General features: G+C 38.3%; 1 protein-coding gene across 1 annotated transcript; it reads left to right on the plus strand.

The window, feature by feature from the left end:
- The first annotated feature begins 226 nt into the window (after positions 1-226).
- Positions 227-24,536, plus strand: cyp26b1 (cytochrome P450, family 26, subfamily b, polypeptide 1). Its single transcript, NM_212666.1, is given in 6 exon segments — positions 227-637; positions 10,450-10,674; positions 15,662-15,937; positions 17,088-17,243; positions 20,503-20,784; positions 22,564-24,536. Coding segments are annotated over 6 exon segments (1,536 nt in total). The 5' UTR covers positions 227-433; the 3' UTR covers positions 22,957-24,536.
- Positions 24,537-24,856: the final 320 nt, after the last annotated feature.

Raw genomic sequence — 24,856 nt, forward strand, 5'->3', positions numbered from 1 at the left:
TATTTTATATTTTCAAAAAGTAACTTAAAACTTTTTCTTGATTACTTATATTTGCCTTTTTTACTTTTGAAATTTAAAACAACGAATCAATCTCAAGTTGGACAAGTTCACTCCAAATTTACACTTCAAAAATTTGAATTTAATTGATGAATTCAAGAAATATTGGTCACCGATTTGGATGATTTAAAATGATATACACACATTTAAGATCGATTTGTTATATCCAGCATTCTGTTAATTAAATAGCCGACTATATTTTATTTATTCATTTACTCTACATAAACTTTTAGGGTTGGATTTGTGCTTTTTCGAATAATTGTCGCAGAGAGTCATATCTAACAGAGTAGGTCACTCTCCTAATTTTAGGTTTAACCACTTTATTGCTCATCACTCCAAAGAGATATTTGAGACAAGTCCCCGGACGTTCACAGCCATGCTCTTCGAGAGTTTTGACCTTGTCTCGGCGTTGGCGACGCTGGCTGCGTGTTTAGTGTCCATGGCACTTCTTCTGGCCGTGTCCCAGCAGCTCTGGCAGCTGAGGTGGACCGCAACACGGGACAAGAGCTGCAAGCTGCCCATGCCCAAGGGCTCCATGGGGTTCCCCATCATCGGAGAAACATGCCACTGGTTCTTTCAGGTAAGCGCTCATTCTCCTTGTGCCTTTCCAAGTTTCCAGTCTCCCTGCTGTCGCACGCACAGCGCTCCGGCGCGCCAGACACCGCGGGCTCGGCGCATATAGTTTTTCCTGCAGGTAACTGGGTTGTTAAAGACACTTCAAGAGTAGGATAACGTCCACTAATGCTTTTCGCACGTGTGCACTCGTGAGCAATATTGCGCTTTAAAATAAGAACAGCTTGCAGGTTAGTTATTCCCACGTGTGTAATTTCTTCCGTGCCATATTTCCATGGTGTTAATAAGCTGTCTGTTTTAGATAGCCGTCAGTTTTGTTTAATACAGCCAGTTCTCAATCCACGTGGAACAATCTGTTTGCGGCTGCCAAGGAAGGCGCACTCCGTTCCAGAAATATTGTAGTCCTTGGCTTCCGATGCGCGCGAGAACACAGCCACTGAGCACCGCTTGTCTAAGCGCGTCTGTTTGCGCGCGGGGTAAGATTGATCGCGAGCCGGGGGCAGGTATAGTGTCGCGCTCTTATTGAGCTTCAGTGTAATTATGCGCGCCGGTTTCCCAAAAAAGCCACCGTGTTGTGAATGATGCCGTGCCGTTCTGTCATGATACCCAGACAGCGCGTGGGGCGCATAAAGTGCACGCTGGAGGTCTCTCTCTCTCTCTCTCACTGTCCGCAGTAAGAAAGTTTGTGAACGCTCAGATGAATAAAAAAAAGTTATAAATTAAGATCAGACCAGCGGCTATAATGTGGTATTTTGAAAAGAGTTTATTACGCGAACCTTAGCTGTAAAATTGTCTCAAGAATTCTTTCCATATTAAATCCACGGTGCACATTGGGATGTCTCTGGACACTGGTTTGCAGTAGCTGGAGTGGGTTTCTTTAAAGGGAGATTTGCGGAGATTCAGTAGGGAGGAATGTCCTGGTCTGAGTGGTGTACAGATCAAATTCTCTGGTCAGGAATAGATTCTCCAAACTTGCTGGAAATCCAGAAGAGAATTTCCATGCAGCTGGCAGGCGCTCTGCAAAAACAAACAGACTTGACTGCATCTCAGAGTTATATGTGTAAAATCAATAGGATTTGGAGCGGTCCATTTGAGCCAAACTTTTGTCATTTTTTATTTCCACAGCTCAGTTCAGGACTGCACGGCGACTGAAAGTTACAGTGCAGCCTGAAATGTTATCTCTTATTTGTGCTTCTGAAAACATTCAGTGCTAATTAACATCTGCATACGGAGGTTTAAGACGGGTCCTTTAACTTTGCCATTTAGCTCATTTTGTGGTACTTGTTCTTCTGTCTTCTTAAAACTCAGCGGCAGATAAAACCATAAGTGGGTCAAATCTATGATTGACAGATTTATGTATTCAGAGGAGTCTACATTTAAGTGCGTTCTCTTGCTGTGTGTCTGGCGTGATGAGTTGTGATATGATTCTGTATTTTGTCTGTGCATGGTTTTTGGGAGACCACATAATATCAGATCAGAGCTTTCTTTTTTGTGCCACTCTCAACAGTCTTCCAGGTTTTGGCTGAGCTACCAATATGAGCTATTAACTCTGACTGTGCCACATAAGATCATTTCAGAATGCACAAATCTTATTAGTTATGCACTGGGTCACAATAGTAACTCCTTGACTCCATTGCGCTGTTCACCCAGTGGGCAACTCTCCCTTACCTCTACCCCACGTCTTCACCTTGACCCAAGTCTGGGTGGCAATAAAGCTGCCCACCAGGGGGTCAAAAACACACCCACACCCTGGGACAAAGCCTACACGGCTTGAGGCTCTGATCAGAATTCCAGAGAGCACGGCCTGTAGAGACCTGGGGGATTAGGAACAGTCTTCTCTCTTGCTTTCTGGCTCTCTCCTGGGGCTTGTCGGGATTAGCGAGCATGAAACGGGCATGACTGGCACCAGCGTGGTGTGGCCCCTTTTTCACCTCTGGAACGCACCACCAACCCCTCAAACAGCCTCTTGTCTTTAGGAACAGGGAACGGGGTGAAAGCAGAGGGGGCTTGGCAGCAGTAGTGGGAGGAGGAGGAAGGTAGGAGGATATAAAAGAAAAGAAAAGGGGGTCCCCGGGGTGAGCGCTCACACTGCACTGAACAACCATAATCTCTCTCCACAAAGTGTTTCCAGGTCAAAGGGGAGCCCATTCTCTCAGCTTGGCCACATTTAGGTTCTTTGCGCTTGTCTCGTGGGCTTTGGTGGTGGTTCGGCATTAAGCTGATGCTGATTCTCGCTGCGTTGCCTGAAATTCCCATATCTGCTTTTATTTATGCATACCCATGTGCCTTCCAAAACACCCTCTTTGGCGGGTACACCCAAGGGTGACTGATGGCCATATAATGAGACCTCAAGTCTTACTGCCTCTGCTCGCTTTCCCCCTCTCTCTCTTGCACTCTGTGCAGAAATGCTGTCATATACCCCAATGGAGACGTGCCAACGCACACATCCTGAGAGATTCCAACGGGCTATTTCAGTAAATGGACATATTATCTTTATTTACGCTGAGACTGTGAGTCAGCCTATGGAGAACTCCCCCCCGTGCCGTTACCTGCCGCTCTGAACCAATAAACACAGCAGCCCCAGACTAAGTCATGCAGACACGCATGCATTCATACAGAAGGACCTGAGGATCAGAATAATGAGTGATACAAATAGAGATTACCGAGCAGAAGATGTGCCAAGGAAAACTTGCCATACACTACTTTAAATCGCTCTGCTCCATCCTCCCTATCTTTTTCTCTTTCTGCATACAATGAGGAAACACATCAAGGTGCATCAGATTGCACATGAAAATGCGCCCCCTCCCTTGGTCCCTCATGTAATGTAGCACCCCTATGTTCAGGTCAACTGTAGCTGATCTGAATAAACATAATTACATTTTTTTGTGTGATTTTAATAAAGGGGTCATTTGTATAACATTTCCACTGGCACACAAAGGCTACATTTATGTAGCGAGAGGCTCGACTGGTGTCCAATTTACACAGAAATTTGTATTTTTAGTCCTGCGCACTGTGGAATGGGCCAGAGGAAAAAAGCGGTTCTCTTTATTGCGCCCCCTTGTAAAATATCTGATAAATTTCTTTTTAAAATAAAAGAAACTATTGAACGTGGCGAGTTAACCCTTTCACAGCCAGAGGCAACAGACTACAGCTCTGCACAAGACTTTTGGCCAGCGGAGAAATTAAAATGGTCGTGCCAACTGAGTCTGGTTCTCTCAAGGTTTTTTTTCTTTACTCCCATCAGGTGAAGTTTTTTTTCCCTCTCCGCTGTCGTCACTGGCTTGCATGGTTCAGGATTGGTAGAGCTACGCATCGATGAATTTGCTCTTCAGTGTTTGAACTCTCAGTAATGATTAAATCACACTGAACTGAGCTAAACTGAACTGAACTGAACTTAAACACTAAAAAACTGAACTACACTGTTCCAGTTACTATGACCATTTATGTGAAGCTGCTTTGACACAATCTACATTGTAAAAGCGCTATACAAATAAAGCTGAATTGAACAACAGGCATGATTTGAACTGGATCAAAACTGCTTTGAATGGCAGGAATCTGTATATTTGTTGTCTTCTGATTTAGAGGATTTTAAATACATCAAGTTTACAAAAACTATTCAAGCACTTCTGATGCAGATGTTCTCCTCCCATGAGCCCTGCACTCATTATCATCTTAAAGCGTCGTCTGACATGTGTTTTGCGGTCCAAATTACTGTGGAAAGCTTTTTCAGCTTATCGCTGAAGATCATCTGACCTCAACCTCTAACAGAGTTCTTGAACCCAATCTGCCTTCGCTCAAAACAAACAGGCTTTTCTTTGAGTGACAAGCGATTTCATTTGGTTTTTCAGAAAATGAGCTTGGCGCAAAAAAACAGCCATAGCTGTGCATGCGTGCAGAAATGAATGGACACACCGACCGCATATATGCATGTGTGTTTGACAGTGCGATTATTACCTCATTGCTTTCCAGGGTGTGTGGAGCTTTTGTGCGTCAGTGACCCTTTTGGGTTTTTTGTTTTATTTTCGTTCTCTGCAAGTCTGAGCTTCTGTGGCCTTGTGAAATGAGGGAGGACATTTCTCACCTTCTAGCCAAATGACATCTGCGCGGCCAAGCCCAGCGCGTTTGTCTCCACATTTTCCCTCCAGAATGCGAATCATTTCTCCAAGAAGCACGCTTTGACCATTTATCCACCCTGATCACATTGACTTTTATTCTTACCTTACCGTCAATCACATCCATGCAGGAAAACCAATACCTTTTCCATCTTTGATTGCACTTTCCACTGGTAACACACAGGTCAGGATTGGATCCTTTCTGGCTGCTCTTCTGTGTACACTTGTTTTAGAGGGAACCGTTGGCCCCTACATGTGTAAATACACACACATACATGTGAGAAATGTATATGTGTTTTTGGTGATGTAGTGTGTGACTATACATTGCACACTTTCACTACTTCTGGAGAGGTGGGAAAAAAAAGGCCCTGGCCTGGTAAGGATGACAGCACGTGTTGTTTATAATGAATGTTCTTGTTCCCAGAATTATCAAACACACTAAGTTCACGCAGGTTACACATGATGTCTGAAGGGGAAATATGACAGAGCAAAGCCCATAAACAAACATAATATAATACAAATTACAAGTTCACTTGTGCGTGAATGTGTTTATGCACAGAAATCAACAGAGTCAGAGAGTGCCCTTATGTTAGGCATGTGTGAAAGACAGCCTTGTCCCGAGTCTGTCAGGTTGAAAACGGCTCCTTTCTCTTTCTCATACTGACCGCTGAGAGGTGAGCACACACACATACACAATCATCCATCATCGCACATACTCAGTTCTCACCATGTGGTGAAAGATACTACATTTATTTTCCTCCCTCTTGCCCTGCATTGCTTTCGGATGTGTGTGTGTGCATGTGGTTGTTCATGTCAGCATTACCTCTTGCCCTCACACTCACCTGATATGTGAAATCCTCAGTGTTTTTAAGTATAGACTGGTTGTGAGTTGGCGAGCAAATATTTCTCTCACCCCACACACTGTTCAAGCAGTGGCAGTGCCCCCTGTCTAACTGCTGGCGAGGTCCTGGGATGCCGTGTGTCTGTTTGGCCATGTTCAGAGTTCCTCCTTCGGCCATTAGAAACTATCTAAAGTCATTTTTAACATTGTCCTGCTATACTAAGGAATTCATTCAGCTTCTCATGATGAGGAACCAAAAAAAAAAAGCCTTTGAATATCATGTAATCCCGCCAAAACTATAAAACCCAAAAACAGGCATTTGCTGGAAAAATTGTGAAAGCTGAGAAAGAAAAGTGTGAAAGTGTGAAATATGGTTTAGGTTTGTCCACCAGTGCAGAATTTACAGCCATAGTTTCTCCCACATGTTCAGCCAGGTCTGGTTAAACTTGAGAAAGTGAGACTTAATCCCTTTGGTCTGACCTTGTCTAACTTTACCGTGCATATATCTCATTAGTTTGATCTTGTAATCTCGCTATTTAATTAAGCCAATATTTTCTTATAGGGTATTAGAAACTAAGGTGCCATGCGGGTCATTTGCCAAGTCTTTGGAGATCTCAGCCAGTCGAGAGCTCAGGTTGTCGTTTTGGGCCTCTGCCATTATGGTGGTGTTAGGTGAGTCAGTCAATGGGGAGAGTCAAGTCAAAGGTGACCAAGAGTGAAAGAGTAAGATCCAATGAGTAAGGTGAAAACTTTAAACTGTAGGATAGTATCTGACAGGCTTTTGCACCTCTTGGATGTTTATCCACAAATGTTATTCAGATGATGCTTCTACATTTGCATTTTTTAATGTTTGCTGGCACATATTTTAAAAGTTCAAGGCCAAGGCATCATTCATGAACTAAGCTGTTTATTTGTTTATATATAGAGGTGAGAAACCCAGCCTCTGGACACAAGTACACGAAAAGAGACTTGTTGCTGGACTGAGGGTAGACAAAAAGGACACTGGGAAGTGCTTGTCATTATAGGATTGTCTTTTATGTTTGTGACAATTGGCATGAATTTTTGGATGTACACACAGATTTGATCTTGCATCGTGTAAAATCCATTCATACTGTATATGCTTTATAAATGAGGCCCCAGGAGCTCTGTCCATATACAATTCTGAGAATGGTATGAAACCACCTGGAAGTATGCAGTCTGGATTCTGCCATCTTTGTTTCTCAGTTCTGAATATAAATGATGACATAAAGCTAATTAAATGCGCTTAAGTACTCAAATATTTGTTGGTGGTGAAAAAAAAAAGATTCACTATAAAGGTTTTTCATGATTTTCACATTTAAAAATGTGGTAGGAAACCACAGCGTCTTTTGAACACCAATACATTTAGAAAGACACCTTGTGCTTGCAGTGGACTTATAGCTTCTACCAGCAGGAGTGTTACCGGATTCTCATACGAAGTTGCTCTGTGATAGAATTTTGGATGAACTTGCTGGTCTTTTGACATTGTGAATATTTGTTGGCTATTTGTTTCAAAGTGAGTTTAATATAGCATTTATATTGAGCAGGTATTAACGCAGAGAAGCTTGCTGAGGTGCAGAGCATACAGGCAAGTTTACCTCAGCCAAACAGGGGGGAAAGGCCTTGCATGCTGCTATATTTATCCCTGCAAATAAGAGTGTGAGTGTTGGAGTGTGCTTGATGAAACTGGTCACAAAATTTAGTGGGTGGAGGGGGAGGGTGGCAAGGGGGCGCAAACAGCTCTGCTGCCACTTCCTGCCGTGGGGTCAGTATGTGTGTGTGAGGCTGAGAGGTTACAGGCCGTCTTTATGTGCTCAGCAGAGGTCTCGAGGGCCAGAAGCAATTACTGTGTGTTGGAAGGAGCAACTCATAGTAGAGCTAACAGTCGTTATCATGTGTGCAGCTCTACTGAACTACACTTGAATGTGCATAATGACCATGATTTGATTTAGTATGGCGCAAAATAAAGCATTGAGTTTTCCATTATTTCAGCACTTAAAAATAGGCTCATTTTACAACTCCCCTAGAGTTAAACAGCTGAGTTTGACCATTTTTGACTCCATTCAGCAAATCTTCGGGTCTGAACGTTGATCTTTAGCATAGATTAATGAATTGAATTATTAGACCATTAGCAACTCACTCAGAAATGAGTTTTAATATTTTTTCTATTTAAAGCTGGATTCTTCTGAAGTTACATTATGTGTTAAGGCTGACGGAAAATGAAAAATCTGTCTAGGTGGATATGGCTAGAAACTATACTCTCATACTGGTATAATAAGCAAGGAATTTTGGTGATGTACCATGGCTACAGCTGGATCATCCCAGCAGGCACAGGACATCAACATGACGTCAGATTGACTATGCACCCCAACTTCATGGGTCGTTGCAATTTGTTTGGAAATTGAAATCGAGTTGATGTAAGAACCCAATGTCAGGCCAACGTCAATGTCCAACTTCAGACAGACGTTGCATTTTGGTTACGTTCCAACAAAATATCAACATCTAATGATGTTACAGCTTGACGTTTGGTGGACATTACCAATATGACATCTATCAGACTTTGGATTTTGGCTGCCATACCTGACAAATAAATGTCACTATTTGACGTCAATATGACGTTGGTTTAGGATGTTGGCTCGACGTTTGATTTTGGTCACTTTCTAACACAACCTAACATCAACGTAATTTAATATTATTGTACAACAATATCAACGACAAAATAACATTGTCCTTAGAGGCTGACGACCTAAATCTAATCTAGTGTTAACATCTTATGATGTTGTGTGTCTACTGGGATAGTACTAAGCTAACCCTGCTGCGTAATGTAATTGATCCTGCACAGCTATGGTACTGCAGCAAAGTTTCTTGAGTTTCATTTTTCGTTGGTCTTAGTACATGGTGTAGCTACAAAAGAATCATGATTTAAATAAGAAAATTATCTTAAATGTTTGCTAATGGTCTAATATGATTCAAAGATTTATGATTCAGTAATAATATAACTCAATGTTTTATGAGTCAGAGATCACCTGGTGGATTAAAAAATGGTACAACTCAACTGTTTAGGGGAGTCAACTCAACTGTTTTTATTTTGGGGAGTTGTGAAATGAGCCTATTTACACAAAAAGTGGAGTGTTCCTTTAATGTTCAAGCTATTAGAATCAGGTTAACATCTCCTGTCTTGAGAAAAACCTGAAGTTTGTTGCTGTATCTTTTAAACCTATTCAGATGTTTCGGTTAATCACTTTGCTTGTTCTTAAATCACAGAGGTGAGGGGGTCAAGGGTGAAAAAGTTTGCAGGATGTACTGGATTCCTTGCTTGTTAGCACATTCAGAGAGTCTTTCGCACATGAAGCTAGCGGCTGTGCTCATATACTCATTAGATCACTTTTCTCAGTGTGATCCTTAAGGCTAAGCTTGAGCCCCTTCTTAGCCGAAGTTAACCCAATTGCATAAAGAATTCTGTGAACGGGACCCTATGCCCCTACAATACCAAAACAAACCAGCGGGCTTATCCCACGAGGCTAACACCCTTTATAACAAATACCTATTAGCCCTAACACCTCATTACATGTGTAATATTCAGAGAGAAGCCCTTTAGCCTGCAATGCTGGCAGTACAGCACCTAAAAGCCTAGCTGCAATTCACTACAAAAGATAAACGACTTTACAAATCGACAGATGTGTTTGGCTGAAATGTATCTTATAATGACATTTTTACATATAGTAAACACATTTAAATTGACTATATCACTTACTCTCTATCTTTCGGCTTAGTCCTTGATTTGAGGAGATCCACGCGAACACAGGGGAACGTGCAAACTACACATTAAAATGACTGCTTGCCCAGCCAGCACTCAAAGCATTGACTTTCTGGCTATGAGACAACAGTGCTAACCACTAAACCACCATGCCGCCTTAAAGTTACTATGTTATTTTCAGAATCGTTTCCTTGTTACATTTGCTTTGTGTTTTTCCATTTTATTCTGCACCAATGAAACCAATGAATCCATGATATCAATGTCTTTACCAAACTCCTGCAGATCACAATCACACAATTATGACACAACATCCTGTTTTTATAGCCTAAAATAACCTAAAAGAAAAATATTACACTTGAACATTATTGTAATACTGGCTCACTCCTCATATGTACATGACGATGGTGGGGTTTTTGAGGGGTACTATAGTCAACCACTAGGAGTTGATCCAAATGTATTGGCTTTATCTTGCTTTTGGCTTTAGGGGGTACACACACTGGCACCACAAGTTGGCGGCTGTCTCCAATGCCCAGCAGCGACTCAGGACATTCAGGATTTCTGCCGTGCCACAGAGCGGCATCTGATTAGTTTCATTTTAAATAAAACATACATGACACAGTGTTCAAAACTGCTGCCCTTTAAGTAAAAAAAAAAAAAAATTTCCATCTTCTAGACCTGTTTTCCCTCCTCAATTTACTGCCCACATATAGCGTTTAAAAAATATGTCGGGGAAAACTAGTTTAACCTTTTGACTTAGTGGTGTTGGTATAGATGTTCTACAGTAAATCACATCTTTCCACACTGATATCCATATCAAACCTAACTGAATTTTCTTTGATCTAACTACAACAAAATCATCCTTCTGCTAAACTGAATGCGCATAATGTACTGAAACGTCAAACCTGATTTCCTGCTATTCACTGTTGTCTCATTTAATTAGATCTAAACCAACTGCAAATCATCTTGTCAATTTAACAAATGTGGGTCACAATTATACCCATGAAAATTTTGCTAATCTTTCTGTCCTCTGAATCAGTTCTTCTTAGTATCTACACCTAATGGAATTTCTTCTTTCCACACCTGTTTTGCAGGGTGCAGGTTTCCATGCATCCAGAAGACAGAAGTATGGGAATGTATTCAAGACTCATCTACTGGGACGGCCGCTGATCCGGGTCACTGGGGCAGAGAATGTGCGTAAGGTTCTTATGGGAGAGCACAGCCTGGTCACTGTGGACTGGCCCCAAAGCACCAGCACTCTTCTGGGGCCAAACAGTTTGGCCAACTCAATAGGAGACATCCATCGCAAAAGGAGGAAGGTAAGGTCAATGTCCAGTTGTTTATTAGTCTGATTAGGGCTGGGCTAATTCTAGATAAATTCACAATTATGAATAATAGAGGTGTGAACCTACACTGGTCTCATGGTTCAGTTCGGTTCGGTTCCGATTATCATGCCATTGATTCGGTTCAATTCGATATCTCAGTGCATCACATTGCATTGATGATGCTTTCCATACACAGTTTTATATTTTTTTTCACAGCACAGCAATTCTTGTTGTAAAATGTATAATTATATTTATATACAATTTGTAATACAATTTTGTCCTTTGACACAAACAGTCAGATATATAAACCTTTAGACAACACAAGCATTTATAGCAAATAAATAAATATAAATATTTATATATACAAATATAGCCTTGTCTAACAAGTTCTTTCTTACACCCCTTTGATTGGTCACACGCTTAACAAAAAGGGCTGCGATTGGCTCTTGCGTGCTGGAGCTTTTCACAGATGAGTGACACTGATAAACGGCAGCGGTGATCACAGCTGATCCATGATAGGCACGGTGGAGAAAACTCTGCAGACACGCGCTCGTGTCTGTATCCAGAAGTATCGCTGTAACAGCCAAGAGGAGAGAATAAGTCATGCCAGGAGGTCAAATGGGCCACAGTGAGAGATAGAGAAACGGAGTTTACTTTCATTCTCTCAATCGCAGTGAAACAGGGGCTTCTTCTGTGTCAGTAAAAGACTGTCCAGCAAACACACACGCAGTGAAATTATGCACAGTTTCTGCGTTTTTAAGTAATTGGAGCATTGTAAATACTCGCGGTCACCTCTTACACCATAGTAAGTTACGACAACATATCGCAAATAAAATAAATGATGTCAGTACACAATAACCGGTTATGATTATTGTCAGTGTCTGCTATGCTGTGCACTGAAGAAACAATTAATTTTGACACCCCTGATGAATAAAGAAAAGCTGCAGATGTCATGTACATCTTGTAAGGAAGGCACAGTTCTGTGATAAGTGATAAATCTCCGGTGAATACTAGAGGGTGCTCTTAGTGCAGAAACTACAATACAATCTAAAAGGCCTAGTTTTCTGAACAAATAGAAGATTAATTTTCTTCCATTGATCCAATGTGACTAGTAATCATTATTTTAAACATTCTACTAAAGTTATGAAGCATGTTTGGAGTAAAACATGTAATAAATGTGGTATTTTCATGTGCTTTCAGATGTAGCTTTAACATAGAGCTGTAGTTTAATGAAAAGATAAATAAACATCTGTTATTATTGCAGTAAAATTATCCTCAATTTCGTTATCATACAATTACATTGTCCATGATATTGCATTGCATTACTGTGACACTGTGTTGTAAATGGTGCTTCCTCTCAAATCAAATGCTGGAGAGTTACTACTGATTATACAACTGGAAGTACTGACAAAATGTACATGAATATCAGCATTGATTAATCGTGCAACCCTAAAATGTACTGGAAACTGTCCTTATCTCCTAATGGGACAGTTTTGGTGTTTCATTTGCAAGTCTTGAATTGTTTTGAGTCATCGAAAGAAAAAATAGAGAATAAAAATGAGAGATGGAGCGAAAGAAAACAAGATAGAAGGTCAAATGGATGCAGAAAAAGATTGCCAAGATTTGGAGACAGATACCCACAATGCCTTGGCCCCCGCTCACTGTTATCACCCATAACAGTCTGCTCACAATGACCACATGGAGGATTATGCTCATAACTAGCTTCTGCTCAAATCCAAGCTATTGTTCAGGAACAAAATAGCTTTTTTTTGTGGACCCTGGTTCTCTTCGGTCCCTTGGAGGCTTAAGTTTCACCCCATCACACACCTGTTCCATTGAGGGGTCAGTGGGGTGTAATCAGTCTGGTTAATCCTCCAGGTCCAGGGCCTCACGCAAACCCCCTAATGACTGCTAATTAGTCAGCCAGTCTCAGGCAGACAAAGACCTCCTTCAGACAGGTTTCAATGTCTCGCTCTCCACACTAATGTCAAATATATATTTTCATTTGATCTTCAATCTCTCTGGGGACGGACAGCATTGGATAGCCTATATTTTGCTGTTTACATCAATTGGGACCCAATACACACATACTTGTACTTTTTTTTCTCTGTTTAAGGTAAAACGAAGCTCAAAACACACATGAGCAATGGTATGTTGTTAGCGAGCATTCCGATGCATTTCATAATGCTGAGAATAATTTTGATGAGTATGCAAATATGTGCTGTTTGCATTTAAAGTATCTGATAATAGCAGAGAAATAAGGATGTATGCACAAACTCAGTGGTGTGGCACTCAAACCAAGTCACATCACATTTATAGCATTATTTTCTGTGACTGGTTTAAAGCAAGCAAATTTACAATATAAAACATGTAAAAAAAAAAGCACCAGTGCTGCTTGCTATTATAATTATACTTCAAGTTATACCATGAAGCATCCCTTAGGTGTTTATGTTTTACTTTTGGATGTCCGACCTTGACAGACTGAACAGAAGAAATGAACCAGAAAAGATTTCTACCTCAAAGAGGGCAGGGCCTCATTGCACACCTACCTATTACGTAATTTCCATGGACCAATGGGAATTAAAATGTGTTTACCAGTCAGAGCGAATGCCACCATGAGTAGTTCTTTGTTTAGCAGTTTCAAACTTCTGAAACAAACTTTGTTTTGGCAAAAATATATAAAATACATCCCACCAGTTTGTTCTTCGATTTTGATTAAGTTATATCAGAGACTGAAGAGTCAAAGCATTTAGTATGTCCTGTGTCCTTAAAAGAAGATTATTTAGTATAAAATGAAGAATGACATAACTGCTACACACTTACATGTACTAGAGAAATGTCAGCGTAAATATCTCTGTGACCTTAGGAAATTATTTTCTAGAAGACTACAAGTTTTATTTACTGGCTTGGTATAAATGGAAATTCCTAACAAATAAGTTCCTTCATATCTTTAACTATATCTTAGAACACTAACACTATGCACAACAGTTTAGTGAGTATACTACTAGAAGCAAACATAATAGCCTATCAAACCTAAAGCTGTCAAGCAGTGGATTTGGAAAGGTGTTGAATTTATTAGGTTGGCCAGTAGAGGGCAGAGGATCTAAATTTTGCGCTTACCTGCCAACACAAAGTGCTCTCGCTGTGAATGAGGGATTTTGTTTAAGTCAGCAGGGATGAGCGAAAAGAGAGAGAGGGAGAGATTGGAAAAGTGGAGAGAAGTGTAAAAGAAAGTGAATGGTTTGGGGGAGAGAATAAAGAGGTCTTTACATTCTGGTCAAACCAGCAGCTTTGAGCAGTTTCATATAATTTAAGACATATGGAAATTATTAGGGTGGGGGAGCTTTAAAAGGCTGTGTGTGTGTGTGTGTGTGTGTGTGTGTGTGTGTGTGTGTGTGTGTGTGTGTGTGTGTGTGTGGAAAGTGCAGTACAAGAAGTCACGTTTTGTAATGAAGACAGGCGGCTGTTTTTTTTCCAGTAGTGTTCAAAATCCTGTATAATGGAGACTGGCATTAGTAGAGCTTGACTGACGTCTGTCTACTACGCAAAGACTCGCTAAAGGAAAATAGTAAGCTTCCCAAAAATCCCAAACCAATAAGCAGCATAAATATAGTGTTGTAGCGCAATGTATCAATTTCTGGGTATTCGCTAAGAGCTACGCATGCTATGCAAACATGCTTGTAGCCACAAATTCTTTTTAAAGAAAAAATAAAAAAGGATGTAAGTAATGTAGTGGCATGGATGGATAAATCTGTGTATAAAATACAAAGAAAAACTAGATATATAGGAGTTAAGAGATAAAGAAGTGTGTCTGCGGAGAACAGCACAGAAAGGAGACACAAAGAAATGGGTCTTGGCAAAGAACGTCAGACGTGAGGAGAGACAGGAGGAGGATACACGGCTCTCCACCCCTTCCCTTTACTACTGTGGAAAAAAAGCGGGGTGGAGACGAGGTATTTGGAATGAGATGGCATATAAAAAGTGCTATTGTTAGTCACCGGCACTGGAACATGGATGTTATTTGACTAAACAACCCAGCACAACTGAGGCACATTAGAAATGCGCTGCTGTGGCCAGGAAAATCTTACCTTCGTCCTTTCGCCCTCGCTGCTGATGCAGAGGGAAACTCTCTCAGATATTCAAGGCGAGAGGTGGAGGTAGGCGAGTGTTATTTAAGAGTACGAGAAGGTCAAAAATAGCGAGGCCTGCAGAATTAATGAGAATGTTCCATGCTTCAAGCTATAAGACAAATAAGCTTGGCCTTTAGGTGCCGACTGGGGCTTCAGGATAATATTTTCATGACATTTCTTGCCTGTGGAGCACAGACATGTTGGATTGTGATGGATGAGTGATTCATGGCCAGCTGCATTGTGGGAAGTGAAGTTCTGCAGGGCTAAGTAAAAAATAAATGTGTAGTGCTTTGGAAAATCGTGTTGAAATGAGTTCAAGGCCAAATGTCCAGCATTGGTGATTACAGGGGATTTTATGCATAAAGAGGAGACACAAAATGCAACCATAATGTCTAATGTTTTAAATAAAATTATTGAAAATAAAATGCCAAAACGTGGGTGAAATATTGTGCAGTTATTCAGTGTAAACATACAGTTATTAAACTTTTTTTTAAAACCATTTATGTATTGTAGCTAATACATGGGTATGGTTTAAAGTGTTATTGCAAAGTAAAAAGATTTAAAATGACAAATAATTTGTTTTTAAATATGACAGATATTTTAAATATGCCACATTTATATTTTAAATATAAGTTATGGTTTCACTGAATGACAATGAAATGTATTATGCATTCGCTCTAAAACTAGAATGAAATATAGTAATAAATGTACAAATGTCCTTAAAAAATACAAGCTGTGTTACACCATTATTGAAGCTTAAAACACCCTTATCCCTTTTACCCAGTTAATGCAAACATTAAGTAATCTTCACAGAAGACTGACTGCACTTGTTTATTTGTGTTTTTCCTCAGATCTTTGCTAAAGTTTTTAGCCATGAGGCTCTGGAAAGCTACCTGCCCAAGATCCAGCAGGTCATTCAGGAGACCCTACGTGTGTGGAGCTCCAATCCTGACCCCATCAATGTGTATCGCGAGTCCCAGCGGCTATCATTCAACATGGCAGTACGCGTGCTCCTGGGTTTCCGCATCCCAGAAGAAGAGATGCACTGTTTGTTCAGCACCTTCCAGGAGTTTGTGGAGAACGTCTTCAGTCTTCCCATCGACCTGCCATTTAGTGGTTACAGAAAGGTAAAATGTCAATAGCTATAGTATGTTTTCATCTACCTGTTTTCATACACATTTTGGAATATGACAAAAAAAAAAAAATATATATATATATATATATATATATATGCACACAACTGAGTAGAACTAACTTTTTATCCAATAAGAAAAAATGTGTATAAACTACAATAGAAAATAATTTCCAGCAAGTCTATCGAAAAATTTTTTTAACCGATGTGCTGATAAAAATATAAAGTCTCAAAAAACTAGTACATTTACAAAAAAAAAAAAAAAAAAAATTTGTAAATTCAAAACACTGTTCAAAAATACACAAATCCAATTTGCAAAAGCAAAACATGATTCGTAATTACACAGATGCAATTGCGAAACTCAAAACACAAATTCAAAATACACAAATCCAAATTCGTAATTTCAAAACACGGTTTGTAAATATACAAATCAAATTCGTAAATTCAAAACATGATTCAAAAATACACAAGTCCAATTCGGAAAATCAAAAGATTATTTGTAATTACACAGAAGCAATTCCGAAATTCAAAACACGATATAAAATTACACAAATCCAATTCGTAAATTCAAAACATGATTTATAAATACACATAAGCGATTCCGAAATTCAAACACGATATAAAAATACACAAATACAATTTTCAATTTAAAAAACACGATTCGTAAACACACAAATCCAATTTATTTGACTCAAAAATATTTACAATTTTTACTTGTGAATTCACAAACTGTGTGTTGTATTAATGAATGTTTTGAATTTAAAAATTGTATTTTGTAAATGTGAATGGTGCTGTGCATGTTTGAATTTTATTTAGTAAATATATTATTTTTGAGACTGATCTGGCTCCATAAAAATGGACATGATGTGAATGTATTTATAGACAAACCAGTGGACCAACCACATCATAAAACATCTGAAATGTTGTTTTGGTCATTGTACAATGCTCATTTTTGATATTTGCTGCTAGCTTATCAGGAAGTGACGATTTTGTTTTCTTCGTCTCATTTTCAAATGTTTTATGCAACCATCCAGGTTTGTGCATTAGACAAATTTACATCTTTGAATAAAAACAGAGCTATTGTGTATTGTCAAAATAGAGATGGTCTCTATAAACTTAAGCTAACAAACTTGTTTTGTTTGCAGGGTATTCGAGCAAGAGACTCACTCCAAAAAAGCATAGAGAAAGCCATCAGAGAGAAACCACTCCACACACAGGGGAAAGATTACACTGATGCTCTTGATGTGCTTCTAGAAAGCGCCAAGGAGAACAACACGGAGCTTACAATGCAGGAGCTCAAGGTGAGCAGGACACTACACTTGTTGACTATCCAGATAATATTTTAAGGGCTCACAGGTTTCTTTGGAAGGCTGTTCTAAAAAGTAATCAGCAAATGATGGTAGTGACTGTAGCCTTATGATGAATTAGTTAATGTGAGGCAAGAGAAATGTTATGGGTTAAATTGATGCTCTCTTACCAAATTTGGACCTAAACTGATCTTGAGAGTTGAAATGCCTTTACAAGCATTTTACAATCTTACATCAGAAAAAATAGTCATATCCAGTACTTCATAAAAACTCCTCAAATTAAAAGTTTAAATTTGGAAAAACCAAAATGGAATTTGGAAGAAAAACAAAAATCAACAAGCTGCTAAAACTTCCATAGTATAACAAAATGGAATGTAGAAATTAAATCTGAAAAAAGAGATACAATTATGGAGTACTTGAATGACATTTTTGTCAAACTTGTCTTGCCTTTCAGCACATAGTCATCGTCCTAGTCTCTTTATATTGCTAATTTTCCTTTCAGCAGATCATCATGTTTTCAATGTGAGGTCAAACTGTGATCATTTGATTACATATTAGAACAGAAAAGGAAGTCAACACTCTGATAATGAGAGGCTTGCAGTGACTGCTTGACAGCACACTTTACCCACTGACTGCTCTCATCTCTCTCTCTCCTGCTCAGTTCTCTAGTCGCAAGGCCAAACTTGGATGACAGACATTTAATGACACAGATAACAGTCAATAAATGCTTCCCTGTAGCCCACTCTTACCTGGTTATTCTAGCGTTTTTCTTCTCTAAGGTGGATAAGGGTTCTCAGACAGTGGCGGCAGGGGTGCATGGCTCCCCAGCCTGTCAACACCAACTCACTGGCAAGCAGTTAAAAAAAGGAAGGCAGAAAGAGGAGAGAGAAAAAAAAACTTGTGTAAGATGGCTGCCAAGCCTCAATGAAAGAAAAAGAGAGAAAGAAATAAAGAAGCTCCATCTTAAGAATTTGGGGTTGGGAGATTGCGGTGATGTGGCTGACTAGAGACAATAAATACATTTTCTAAAATGCTAATATATTGTGTTCTGCAAGAATGCATGCAAGTGATTAAAATTGAAAGTAAAAAATATGCGTAAAGTAGCAAAAGAACTAAATCTATCACAATTTTCCTAAAGATTATTGAAAGGGTTATGAACTGAGAAATCTAAATTGTCTAAATCTTTTGACATATAAGTCCCCATCAAGCAACTTAGTGTTAAATAAACATCGAAATGGCTTGGCTAAAACAAGGCTAAATTTGTGCTTTTGGTAATAATGTAGGAGACAAATCTAATAAATAAATTTAAGGATGGCCAAAAACTAAATTAGTCATCAGACTTACAAAAAGACAGCTCAGTTTTTGCAATCCATTTTTTTTATCATGTATGTACATGGTGCTCGGTTCACTTCATTTTACTGTGTATATGTTTAACAAGACACAATCTGACGCAGATTTTTTTACGTGTTACAGTACCAAGTGGTTTGTTATTACATATTTCAGTGTTGGGTAAGTTACTTTAAAAAAGTAACAGATTACAAACTACTGATTACTACTGGAAAATTGTAATCTGATTACAATACTAATTACTTCATGGAAAAAGTAATCGGAATACTAATTACTTTACTTTGAAGTTACTTTTAAATTATAAAATATACCTATAAAATACAAAATAAACTGCAGCTCTTTTAGTAATTTAATGAACTATTCTCTGTTATTATTATTATTTATTCTCTGAAATACATTACAATGGGTTAATCACAGCAGCTTGACAAAAGACGCGATATGTGAACGGTCCCAAAAGCAGCTATGCCTCTTTTCACATTAAGAAGATACTTTCACTCCTGATCCTGCACAAAAAAAAAATCTATTTAGTTAAGCTGAGTTGGGCCGCCATGTTTTTGGGTGCCGGGGTCCTCCTTTATGACGAGTATTGTCGTAGAATGCTTGCTGTTCAAATGCTTGAACAAGTTGCTGGTCGAGTTAAAAGCAGTCGAAAGTTCACATAGACTGCAGTTCACAACAATATTTTAGTTTTTATGCTCAATGAAATCAAAGTAATGTCTGTGTTTTCACTTGAAGAAGCAACCACTCTCGTCATCAGCCATTTCAGCTCGCAGAAAATGTAATTTAAAAGAAGTATTTTCTTCTTCTAAAAACTACATTTGTAACATAAGTAATGCAATTACATTGACTTTAGTAACTGTAATCAAATTACACAAATTTAAATTGAAACTTGTTATATTACTGCGTTCCTCAAAAATGTAATTAGAATACAGTAACACGCTACTGTGGAATGCGTTACACCCATCTCTGCACATTATATATCTATGATTTGTTATGTATTCCTTATTAATCAGTCAACCACCAGGGTTTTGGAGTCCAAGAAAAAAAAAACTGGCAAGAAAATTTAAATGTTTATGTATTTTCACAACAATACACAAGTATAGAAGCAAATAATGCGATACGTTTTGAGATACAATGTCATTTTAGGCTGCAGATATAAACAAATCCTAAAACCTTAGTCACAGTTGTATAAATCATTGATATATTGTTTCAAACGTTCATTCACTCATTTCCCTCTGGATACATCCATACACACTCATGCACACACATACACTATGACCAATTTACTTTATTCAATTCACCTATAGCGCATGTCTTTGGACTGAGGGGGAAACCGCAGCACCTATAGGAAATCCATGCCAACATGGGGAGAACATGCAAACTCCACACAGAAATGCCAACTGACCAAGCTGTGACTCGAACCAGCGACCTTCTTGGTGTGAGGCGACAGTGCTAACCACTGAGCCATCGTGTCACCTGGTGTTAAACATACATTCAGAAATGTACAAGAATAAAAAACTTACAGGCAAAGCACAAAAAATGTTTAAATATGAAAAATTGTTAGCCAATTATACCAGTATTTACTATTATCTACTACACCTATTCAAATAGTATGTTCTGATGAAGGGGATCAAAACAGGACAGTAAACAGTCTATTACGTCTAAATAGTTTATTTTTTTTTTTATGTAAAAATGTATAGAGAAATGTACAAAATAATTAAAATGGGCAGTTCATGACCCCTTTGGTTCAACAAAAGAAATGTTTCAACTCCGCCTATCAGATTTCACAACACTGAAAGCTGCCACCATCTTTAAGTTATACAGAATGCTTTAAACCACAAACAGACAAATTTTGTCAACATATCTGTGTCATTTAGTGACCAAATCATCTCTGTTTGTCCCTCAGGAGTCCACTATTGAGCTGATTTTTGCAGCGTTTGCCACTACAGCCAGCGCCAGCACGTCTCTGGTGATGCAGCTGCTGCGTCACCCTGCGGTGCTGGAGAAGCTGCGTGAAGAGCTGCGGAGCTGTGGTCTTCTTCATGACGGCTGTCTGTGTCAGGGGGAGCTGCGGTTGGACAGCATCATCAGCCTAAAGTACCTGGACTGTGTCATTAAAGAGGTCCTACGTCTCTTCGCCCCAGTGTCAGGAGGATACAGAATAGCCACTCAAACCTTTGAGCTGGATGTAAGTTGTTGAGGATTTACAGAAAGTCTATTTTGACCCAAAAAATATATAAATGTGTATGCATACAATGAAGAAAGTTTATTATTTGACTTATTTAAATATTATTTTATCCTTGTGTAAAGCACTGTAGAAAGGTGCAATTTGTGTGTGTGTGTGTGGGGTTGTTTATTGTTTTGGATCAGAGAAATTTTTTATTATGTAAAAAAAAAAAAAGGGGGAAATAACTACTTTGGAATGGCATGCAAATAAACAAATTATGTCAGGATTCCCATTTTTGGGTGATTTTAATGGTTGCTTTTAATGGTTTTTAATGTAACCCGTGCTATTTTAGTTTCTGGTATTTTAGTAGTCAGATTTGTTATCATTTATTTAATATTTTTCAATTTTAAATAATTTGTTAAAATATGTGTAATATTTCAACCATTTTTTGAGGTGCACAGGTGTTAGTACTTAAAACAATTCTCCAAGCAGTCTATATTTTAACCCAAATTTTGGTTTAAACCCAGATTGCTGGCTTTGTGTATGTATTACTAAAACCTGGGTTAACATTATTTTGTGCTCTTGCTGTTTTTAAATATTTTTTATTTACAACTTCAATATTTTTTTTTCCCAAAAAATGTTTTAATATACAATTTTAAGCTCCATCTCTAAAGGTTTACAGATTCTAATTATTTCTATTTTACTATAAGTGTATTCTATTTCTACTAGGCTTTTTCTTGTGCTTTTAATTGTTGTTAATGTAACCAGTGCTATTTTAGTTTTTTAGTATTTTAGTAGTCAGACATATTATTGTTTATTTAATATTTAAATTTGATAAAACTAATTATACTTTGTATAATAATATTTAGATAAAGATTTTTTTGGTGGACAGGAGTTAGTACATAAAAAATCTGGAATGTTTAAACCCAAATTTTGGTTAAAATATGGACTGCTTGGTTATTTTTTAAAAGTTAAAGTCCTAACTCAGCCGCTGACTTTGTGTATTACCAAAATTTGGGTTAAACATTTTGTGCTCTTGCTATTTTTATATAACAGGGTATATGCAGAAGTATGCGGAAGAACTTTTATTTTTTCAGTAACCTGTATCAAGCGCTTCCAATGGACTGTATGCCAGTACAAAATCGGGACATTTAAGATCTGCTTTCTTTTAAAATCAACAATCTCAACTGCCTGATTGATGTACAACAGAAAGTGGGTCTCAGAATGTACAAGAAGCAATGCAGTAAATTACATTGTTTCACATCATGCCTTTAAAATATGAACGTTTATTTTACCCCAGTATATTCAATGGAGTTTCTGCGCTAATCCTGACAGGCACTTGCGTGTAAATGGCTTTTCATCTCATTTAATAATTGAACAACTAAATGAACTCTAAAGTCTATTTAACTGATTATATTTTAATCGCATTACAACATCGATACTGTAAAAAAGTCACATTAACTGTTCACCGTACATTTTTCAGTATGAGAAGAAACACTAGCTGTGCATACACCCTATTTTTTTAGTAACTTAAATTTTTCTTTAAAACTCTCTGAAGGTGTACAGATTTTAGTAATTTTTGTTGTGCTCTATTAATATTATACTATAAGTGTTTTCAACTTTTTCTATTTCTGCTTAGCTTTTATCTTGTATTTTACATTAAAAAAAATTTTTTAACATGATATTTTGCATGCTTCATTCTGCTGTGGTGACCCCTGATATATGAGGGACTAAGCAGAAGGAAAGAAAAAAAGTAAAATGAATGAACATTACTTAAATCTATTGTCATCTGCTCCTCAGGGAGTCCAGGTTCCTAAAGGCTGGAGTGTGATGTACAGTATCCGCGACACCCATGACACCTCGGCTGTGTTCAAGGACGTCGAGGCCTTTGACCCAGATCGATTCAGCCCCGAGCGCAGCGAGGACCGCGAGGGCCGCTTTCACTACCTGCCCTTTGGTGGTGGCGTTCGTTCCTGCCTTGGTAAACAGCTGGCCACTCTTTTCCTCAAACTGCTGGCTGTGGAGCTCGCTGGAGGCAGCCGGTTTGAGCTGTCAACCAGAACATTCCCACGAATGATCTCTGTCCCTGTGGTCCATCCGACCGACGGCCTCCGCGTCAAATTCTTCGGCCTCGACTCCAATCAGAACCAGATCATGGCAAAGTCGGATGAAATGCTTGACGCCACTGTGTGACAAACTCGAGCTGAAGCTTCCGAAAAAAAAAAAGACTCTCGTTTTGCCAAAAATGTATAGTCTATCATTTGTAAAGAAGTATATCAAAATTATATATATGAACGTATCGCTACATCAGGAGAGCACAAGAGGAAGGTTTCCGGAAAGAGGTTAAAAGGACAGTTTTATAAGTCACAGGGTATGGCCAGCGCAGGACGGCTCTGGACGAATCAGTCTTGAAATTGTTTTTGAGTGTGAGTGTTTGGATGGTGAGTTCATTTATGTGTATATACAGTACGTGTTTGTGTGTAAATATGTGTGTGTGTGTGCCTGTTTGCGTGCGTGGACAGGTTGTTACTCAGCTAAGATATTAGGAGTCGGAGTAGGCAGTGTAAACTAGAATGAATGGGAGGATTGTGTAATTTACTCAGGTGTGTGTTTGCAGTACAGAAGGAGCTTTCATACTAACCCAGTACCTGTTATACACGCTCTGTACATAAGTGACAATTCATAATATTCTGGCTAAGAGAGCATGAAAAGGGGATGAAGAAAGACATATATAAAAGGAGAATATGAGAAGGAATGATCTTGTGCGGGCTCTCAAAAACAAGCTATAGAGGGAATGAGGGACTTGTTCCTGCTGCAGATTTTATATCGGAAGACATTTATGAAAAAAAGAAAAAAAAACAAAAAACAAGTCGTATATGCTGCTTTGGGAGCCGCTTTTTATTTATATGATGGAGCAGAGTGCAAAGAGGAAGGCTTCTTTTTTTCTCCTGCTGCTCCATTTCGATATAAGAAGAAATGCGATGATGAAACTCATCAGTTATTAACTCTATATATATATATATATTAGAAGATGAGATGCCTCTGAAAGGACTTGAAAGTTTGAGAGGCAATGGGACTCAATCCTCCATCACTTCCTCTAACAGAAGGACTTTTCTTTTTATAAAATATGCCACTGATCTTTTTTTATGAATTAAAATAATGTCTGCTGCTTTCAGTGTACCGTTTTCTAACAGAGACTAAATCGCCACCTTCAGCTACGGTTTTTGCTGTTTCTAAGCAAGTGGAATTTCACTATTAGAAAGCCATGGGTAAAGCATATTTGCATCGTCTAATATCCTAATATCCTTGCTATTAATATTATTGTAATAAATCTTATTTTAAGTGCTATTTTTGTTATATTTCAGAATAGAGTTCTAGTATAAGTCAAGTCTGTTGGTAAATACTGTTCTATTTAGAATGATATGGATTTCAGTTATACTGTATTGTACACAGTGTTTAAATGTTAATATGGTTTTATCTTATTGTAATAATTATAATTTTCTTTTGTTTATCATTATTATCATTGCATTTAGTTCTTATTAATAAACAGAAGCACTTGCGAGGTATGTTTATTTTGAGTGCCATTTGACTACATGTTCTGTTCTTTTGTCGATTGTTGCGTTTGTCTGTACATATATTTTATTCCTTTTTACAAGCCCACATTTCACTTAGTTCAAATATGAATGTTTTTTTTCCTCTCTTTTTTTGTTACAGTGATTCTTAAATGTACTTGGTAATTTTATAAACCCTTGTAATAAACTATAATGTGAAAATCAGTCACTTGCTCCTAATTCTATTTCTTGTCCTTGCCTCATTTTGCATAACAATTTAAAAGGAGCACCTCTTTTTTTGTGGGAAAAGTTTGCTTATTTTACAACTCCCCTAGAGTTAAACAGTTGATATTTACGACTTTTGAATCTTTTCAGCCGATGTATAAAGTTTCTGTCTGACCTAGTCAGTGGTGGAAAGAGTACTGAAAAATCACACAAGTAAAAGTACCATTACTTGCCCAAAAATGTAGTGTGAGTAAAAGTATTTGTAAATATTACCCAAAGTAGGAGTTAAAGACCTTTTAAACATACTCAAGAATAGT

Source organism: Danio rerio, chromosome 7 (assembly GCF_049306965.1).
Source record: "Danio rerio strain Tuebingen ecotype United States chromosome 7, GRCz12tu, whole genome shotgun sequence".
Taxonomy (NCBI): Eukaryota; Metazoa; Chordata; class Actinopteri; order Cypriniformes; family Danionidae; genus Danio; species Danio rerio.